The sequence below is a fragment of the Brassica napus genome, chromosome A3, assembly GCF_020379485.1.
Source record: "Brassica napus cultivar Da-Ae chromosome A3, Da-Ae, whole genome shotgun sequence".
Classification (NCBI taxonomy): domain Eukaryota; kingdom Viridiplantae; phylum Streptophyta; class Magnoliopsida; order Brassicales; family Brassicaceae; genus Brassica; species Brassica napus.
The window spans coordinates 26,030,104-26,038,264 of NC_063436.1; the positions used below are offsets into that span (position 1 = coordinate 26,030,104).

Here is an 8,161-nt window from a genome sequence, read left to right on the forward strand (position 1 = left end):
AGGTTGTGTACACAATTACACCTAGACATTATACAAATTGTATTTATAAATATCGTTAGTGTCTTATGTTTTTTTCCACTTTTAACTTAAGAAGATGCAAACTTCATGGTAATGATTCAGAGAAAACATTTTTGTTAATTAATTTTTTTGTTCACAATGTTTTCCCAAACTGTAGTTGTTCCTGGCACAGCAAAAAAAAAAGGAAATGCCAATCCCACGATTCCATCGATTACTTTTATAACTAAAATTTGTATGATGTCTATGTTTAGTTGCGTACACAATAAACCATTAATTGTGTTATTTATCGATGGCATTCTAGGATTAGTATTTCCAAGTTTTGCTGTGCCGGGAACAACTACTGTTTGAGAAAATATTTGTGAACATAAAATTTGTAATAAAGATGTTTTCTCTTTTTGGATGAGAACACGGCGATGGAAACAATGAAGTGGGAGGGAAAAAAAGAGATTTTGGAAATTTGAAATGCCTAATTGGCTACAACTCTCATTGGTCAAACACCAACTCGATCGACATTGCGCTGCACAATGCATAGTAGTTTGTTGAGTCTAGGAAGCGTGACATTATGGGTCAACGGGTAAGCGAATTAAATTCTACCTTCACATTTAGATTTCCAACTAAAATAACCATTATAATCCATATGAATATGAATCTTTCTTTTTATCTTTCACGATTAGATGAGAGTTAAAACTATTAGCTATTTGATTTATTTCCATAAAAACCCCATATTTTCCATAGACTTTTTTTTTTTGAACAACAAACTCATCATATATTAACTGATAAGAGTTTAATACATAGTAGGAGAAGGTAGAAGCAGAGCGTTTCTCACCACCCATAATTCCATAGATTATAATTCATAAGTATAGATTGTAAAACAATCTGATATCATTTGAAAGCTTCATGTACAAACCTGAACAACCAGATTCTTATGAAGCTGTTGGTATATATACTGATAACAGCTCACGTTGAGAAGCTCTTATGCTGCTTTATCTTTCATGGCATTGACAATATCATCATGTGTCTGTTGAGGATCCTATCTTTGTTCCTCAGTTTCATGCCTTATCCTTTTATCTTGCTGGCTAGAAACTTCTTCATTCCATCTAGAATATGTATCATAGTCCCTTTTGCCCCCAAGAACTGTAAATTGACATCCTATAATCGCCATCTTTATGTTGGCCTTGAACTCGAACAAAAACTCGCTGAACGTTGCATCTACTTCAGGTTCATTGCCTTTGTTTAGGATCAAAGAACCTCCCAATGTAAAGAGATGATCGTTCACGAGTACAGGAATGTGTAACTCTAGAGATTCATCTCTCACAACACTGCCATCGCATATGCGCCTTATGCAACAAGCTACACGAGCAATACCACCAGAGTCATCGTCATAGACAGCTGACCGAGCAAGAAGCCTAATGCAAGCCTTATATCTCAGGAATCGAGGAAAGGGTCTCTGAATCATATGCACAACCTTTAACAGATCTCCTGAAGTTTGGTCTTTAAACATTCCAGGCTGTTCTTCACCAGGTAAGATGGTGTATCTGCTAGGGGATGCACATATGAGCTCTCTTGCTTCTCTGTTGAGTTTCAAGCAGTTTGCAAAATTGAGACAGATGTCTGGATTGTGAAACGAACCATGTATTCTCTTAAGAGACTCACACTCTTGTGCATTTAGCTCTGAAAGCGATTCTGGAAGCTGTGGAAGTGATGTAAGCTTTCTGCATTCTCTGATGTCAAGCTTGTGAAGCTGAGAAAAATGTTTGATGCAGTCTGGAATAGTTTTGATATCTTCGTTACCACTCAAATCCAGTGAAACCGGAGAAGTATATGCCTTTCTCGGTAGACATTTTGGTAACATTTCTTCAATATTATTAGCCCTTATCGTCAGCCTTTTCTTGACACCAGAGAGCCAACTAACTATTGCAGTAAACAGTATACCATCCACACTGCCTGAGAAATCCACTTCTTCAAGGTTCTCGAGCTTTGAAACGTTCATAGAGATATTGGTTAGTTTCGAGCATTGCGTCATACAGACTCTCTGCAGCCCACAGAGATTCTTGATCCATGGAGGAACTTCTGTTATTCCTGTGTAGCTTAGTTCAAGCTCCTCGATGCAGTCAGGGACATGTGGGAATGCACTGAGGCTTTCACAACGATCTGCTGAAAATTTCTTAAGGTTTGTGGCATTTGAGAGATTAGGAATCTCTTTGAGCTTTCTGGAGTAACTCACATTCATCACTTTGAGACTCCTAAGTGGCTGAACTCATACCATAACAAGCAACAGATAAGGCCACATGTCAGTTCAGTATATAATGAGAACTTGTGTAAGAAAATATTTCTGGAGGACTTACTATGATTCCTTCCCAGAGTTTCTCAAGCTTGCTAAATATCATTCTGAGTTCCACAAGGAACTCTGCAGAGAACTTGGAAGGCAAAGATCTCATAGGAAACGAGTCCCAGTGTAGCAATCTAAGTTTGTGGGGTAAATAGTTTAGACCCTGTGGCAGATTTAGTCTGGATTTAGCATTCCATGTCTTGTATATCTCCAAGAACTGAAGATTATGCATTCCTTTAAAGGCTTTCTTACTTATGGATAACTCTCCATTGATTTTCGATGCATCGAATGATATGCCTAAGACAGTTGCTGTACCCTGAAAAAAAAACTCCACAGAGTGAGAGACTATATCGTTAGATGTAAAGATAAGAGTGTAGAAGTGCTTACGGATTTGCAGGCAAGTACATCCCTAATCTCCTCAGCATCAACCAAGAACTGACGTTTTCCAGGCTCGTGAACAGACTGTTGACAGACGATCTCTCTACCCATTTTTTGTAACAGAGAGTGCATATGTATGCGTCCCCAATGAGTATCTATAAGAGATTTATCAGCCAAGGCTTTAAGTCCGTGGTCAACGTCCAAGTTACTATTCTCAAGCAACATCTTCACATCCTCGACGTTCTTACCATTGAACAAACAAGCAATGTGAAGAAATATGGATTTATCTTTACTATGCAAGGCATCATAGCTGAATCTCAAAGTCTTCTCAATTTTACCATCAAGACTTGTGTTAAGTCTTGGTATTGCATATTCCCACTCTTCTTTAGAAAACCCTCGCAAGTAGGAGCCCAAAACGGTTAAACCCAAAGGAAGATATCCAGCAAGATGAGTCACTTGTAGCGCGAGCTCCCTGATACCGACACAAGGAGGATGCTTTTGTCCAAAAGCAGATTGACAGAAGATCTCAAGAGCTTCGAGTCTAGACGGAAGTTCCACCTTGTATACAAGGTCGATACCATGTGCTTTCAGAAGCTGTCTATCTTGTGTGGTCACTACAATCCTACTTCCAGAACCAAACCATCGAGGCTCCTTTGCCAAGGCAATGAGTTGCTCCAGTTCATCAACATCATCAAGAACAACAAAGACTCTCTTGTCCTTCAACCTTTCTCTTACCACACCTGAGTGAGGTATCTTCACATCTTTATGGTTGATAAGCTTAGACAAAAACTCTTCTTGCAGATGCAACTTCGAACCGTAATCATCGAGGCTGATTCTCCTATATGTTTCCTTAATGTTCCCCATGAATGCACTATGCTGGAAAATAGGAGACAGTCGAGTGTATAGAGCTCTTGCAATGGTTGTCTTCCCAATTCCCGCAGGACCCCAAACACCTACAATCCTCACTTCACTAGACTCTAGAGATAACAATGGCTTCAGATTTTTGATATGAGCTTCTATTCCAACGAGATCATCAAAGTCCCTTGAAGGTGTAACGTTTAATGCACTAGAGATATCCAACGCAAGTTTCTCAATCATATCAGCTTCATTGTTCCTAAGGTGAAAGATAAACAACCCCGCATTCACATATAGTCATATCATCTACATAAACTCTTTTAATACCCAAACTCAGAATATTATTAACTGAACCCCAAATAAATTCAGATCCAAAATAGATAGTAAATAGAGCTATCAAATATATCCAAACCCAAAATATTATTAACCGAACATGACATGAACATATATAAAAACCCGAATGAGATTTAGAAGGCTAAACATGAAAATTCAATCCGAAACCGAACACCCAAACCTACTGATTTTAGTGTTTGAATCGAACTCAAAATATTATTAACCGAACATAACTCGAACAAATATAGAAAATTCGAATGAGACCTAAGGCTAAATTCGAAAACCTGATCTTAACCCGAACCCGAAAGCTCAAACCTACTCATTCCTAAAAAAAAAAAATCTCAAAGTTGGAATAGCTGATATTCAGAACAAAACTAATATTATATGTTGTGGTGTCAGTTAAACAATTACTAGTTTTTGCCAGTAAGCTCTTATCTATTATATTAAAACAAAAGTCACAACTTCTCTTAATGTGTGATTTTTTTAAAATGGATTTTTCCTAGAAAATTATATTTCATTTAATTCTAATTAACATTATGCATCATTAAGATATCACATCTTAAGTAATTGACATATATAATAACTCACCTATAAAATTTTCTTATTTTTTAATTATAAAAATATGTTGAGAAAAAAATCTAAAAAATCTTATTAGATATTTTAAATATTATTATAAAATGAATCATTGACTAATTTTGTGATTAGTACTCTAATATTATTATAAATTAATATTAGTTGAGATTTTATTATAAAAAAAATATGTATACTATTTTCTTAAAATTTCTAATTATAGTCTATATTATCCATTAAAATAGAAATAATGAAATCTTTCATGTATTGTTTTATATTTTGGACCATCCTTTAATTTTTTATTAAATCAATACTATTAAAAGGGAAGGAGTCTTAAAAAATCTACTTATAAAGTTGTTTGGACCCTTTCATTTAACTCATTATTTTTTGGTCCTATTTTAAACTTAGACTAACAATATGTTACCATGTATTTCTCTAACAATAATTTATTCAATTCTTTTATTTATTCAAATATTACTCCTACATCTTAATCATTACTATTACTATATTTACCATTTTGACTTTTAATCATAAAAGCATTGAAACTAATGTTTTATATTATCAATTTTATCATATAATATATGATTTAAAACAAGAGAAGTTACACGACATATATGTGTACATTCTAACTTCATCTTTCCTTTATAATAATGTAATCATATCATATATAAAATTTCATACTAAAATCTCATATTATATACTAAACTTTCAACCGTCTATAGTTTGATAGATATTTTCATATTTAAAAATGAGTTTTCTAAAAATATTTCATCAACCATGTTTTTATACAATAACATTAAAAATCTATATCAAAAGGTTGTTGGACCCGATATGGACGTAATAGGTCTACATCTGTTCGGGTATTTAGGATCCTAAAAAAATTCGAAATATCTAAAAAATCTGAAAATATCTGAAACACGAAAAGTACTTGAAACTCCAAACAAATAGCCAAAAAAATTCAAATACCTAAAAATTCAAAATCTTATTCAAAATCTGTCACTGAACTGAAAATACCCAAAATTTTATCCAAATACCCAAAAAAATTTTTACTTTGAAAATTTACATGAAATCAAAAACTATAATCGTAAACCAAAAATCTAAAAAAAATATCCATAATGCTGGAAACATATTCGAAATATCCAAATATACCTAATAAACACAACATATTTATGATCGGGTCTAGGGTAGGACCCGGACTCAAACAAAGACATACGGATCCAAAAAAACCCCAGATAGGTTATCTTCTCTGGAACTGAACTAAACCTATATTTCCGGATCGGTTCGGTTTATTTTTTTGATCCGGATATAATTCTCATGCGTAAAAGAAATTTACATAAAAGTGTACATATAAAATATCAAATAAACTAATTTATAGATTATATAACTGTTAAAAATTATATTTTCAATATAATAAGACTTTGTATTATAATATAATCCAAAAACCCCGTGCTTTCCAAGCGCGGATCAAAATCTAGTATATTTTATTAGGACTAATAATATATATAATTTTTGAACTACGTTAATCACAATTTTTTTGATATCTTTTTGTTTTAAATATAAATATATATTTTAAAAGTTCTAACAAGTCTGTTTAAAAGATTTTAACAAGATCTTAATTTTCAAAAAGTATATGTAAATATTTTCATTAATTTTGAAATTAGTTATAAAATAATATTATACATTTATATATTTTATAATATTAAAAATATAAATTCTACCATTTTATCAATTATATAATCATAATCAATCATTTTAAGAGAAATTATTAATTATTATATTGTGCAAAATATGATTAAATTATTTTAAATTGTCAAATTTATATATTTTATTTTTTGTAAGTATTTATATTCGAAAGGTAATATGTAGGTAACATGTGTTAATATTAGAAAACTATATAATACACGTATATAAATTAACATGTATTTCATCAAAGTTAATAATACAAATCATTTATGCAAGATATCTTTTTTTAAATATAAATATAAAATATATATATATATGTATAATTTTTTTTTAACAAATCTTTTGAAAATATTATAGCATTATCATAATTTTCAAAATTTTATGTAAATATTTCAACTAATTTCGTAATTAGCAACAAAATATTATTATGCATTAATATATATATATATATATAGTAATCATTTATAAGATAAAAAATTAACTTTTTATCATTTTATAATAATAATAGTTCATATTAAATGAGATTATTATATTGAACTAAATATGATAACATTATATTAAATTGATGAAATTGTAAAAACAGTTTTTATAAGTATAAAATATTTATGCTAAAAATATAATACGATGATAAAACGACTTAACATTCAAAAACTATATAATACATGTATAAAAATCGACATATCTTAAAATTTTGTATATATAATAATATATTATCTGAAATAAATAAATATAAAAATATTGCTAATAGACAACTTAGTTTTCAAGGTCGGTGGGTCAAAACTAAATATAATTTTAATACAAAAATAATATTTAATATGTTTTTAATGCATATATTAATTTGTTAAATAAATATATATACCTTAAATGATGTAAAAAAATATTTATATATATAAAATGAAAATAAAGAATGACTAACCAGAGGCGAGAATCCACTCCGGCTAGATTCGCGAGGTCCGTCAGAGCCCGTGACCATCTCTGCCTCACTTCTTCCGACTTCCCCAAACAAGTTTCTTCAAAGATGTTTCCAAAATCCCCGGCCTGCTTTCTGACGTCAGATGGATCGACTTCGTAGAAAACCGGCATCACTGTTTGGCCGATCTCTTCTTTACAGCTCATGATTTCGAGCAGTTCGTTCAAACACCACGTCGAAGATGCATAGTTCTTCGAGAGCAAGATGACTGCCATCCTTGATCCTCTGATCGCTGCCACGAGCTCAGGGCCGATAGCTTTGCTCCTCTTGATCTCATGATCGATGAAAGTTGTGATTCCTTTCCTTTGCAACTCCTTCAGGAAATGGCTGAGGAAGTTTTTGCGGAGATCTTCACCGCAGAAGCTCGGGAAGACGTTGAATCTCCAATTTCGAGAAGGAGACGAAGACTCCATGAATAAAATTGCAAAGGAAAGACGTTGAATCTCCAATACTCCCTATTTTAATCAGGCACCCTGTTTGAAAAGTCAGCCATGACCAAGTTTGAATCCATGAAGATTGTTATCGTAAAACTAATAACTTGAGCCCATAACGAATCACAAAGAAATAGAGGCCTATAATAAAGAAGCCTATTTAAACTGAAATAGTATAGCATTCATCCCAACGTTTCCACTCAAGATTACATGTAAAAAAAAACATTACTACTAACAAAGAATCAATCAAAGCTAAAATCACTAGTGACTCTTAGCTTCTACACGATCGCACGTCAAATTGTGTCGTTCGTTAAAGTTCTATGCGTTTTACTTTATCGCCTCTTGATTGATATTTTTTTGTACTCTGTAATCAAATTGTCGATTCAGCTAAGTATTAGTGATGGGCCTAACTCACACCCAAAAGCTAGCTCAAGAGTGGAGGATTGCCTAAACACATATATATTGCCCAAGGAAATTAATCCCACACGATGTGGGACATGGGACATCTAATAGCCCCTCTCGAGATGTGGGTGGGAAACGGTCCATCGGAAACAGCCCAAGCCCAACATCTCGGATATACCACAGCAATATGGG

At 32.5% G+C, this 8,161-nt stretch overlaps 1 protein-coding gene across 1 annotated transcript; it reads right to left on the reverse strand.

Moving 5' to 3' along the window:
* Window positions 1-836: 836 nt before the first annotated feature.
* LOC106441962 (putative disease resistance protein At4g11170) lies at window positions 837-7,946 on the reverse strand. Its single transcript, XM_048763041.1, has 4 exons — window positions 7,083-7,946; window positions 2,735-3,839; window positions 2,364-2,663; window positions 837-2,269 (listed from the first exon to the last, which is right to left on the reverse strand). The coding sequence occupies exons 1-4, from the start codon at window positions 7,547-7,549 to the stop codon at window positions 1,049-1,051; spliced, it is 3,093 nt and encodes a 1,030-aa protein (XP_048618998.1). The 5' UTR covers window positions 7,550-7,946; the 3' UTR covers window positions 837-1,048.
* Window positions 7,947-8,161: the final 215 nt, after the last annotated feature.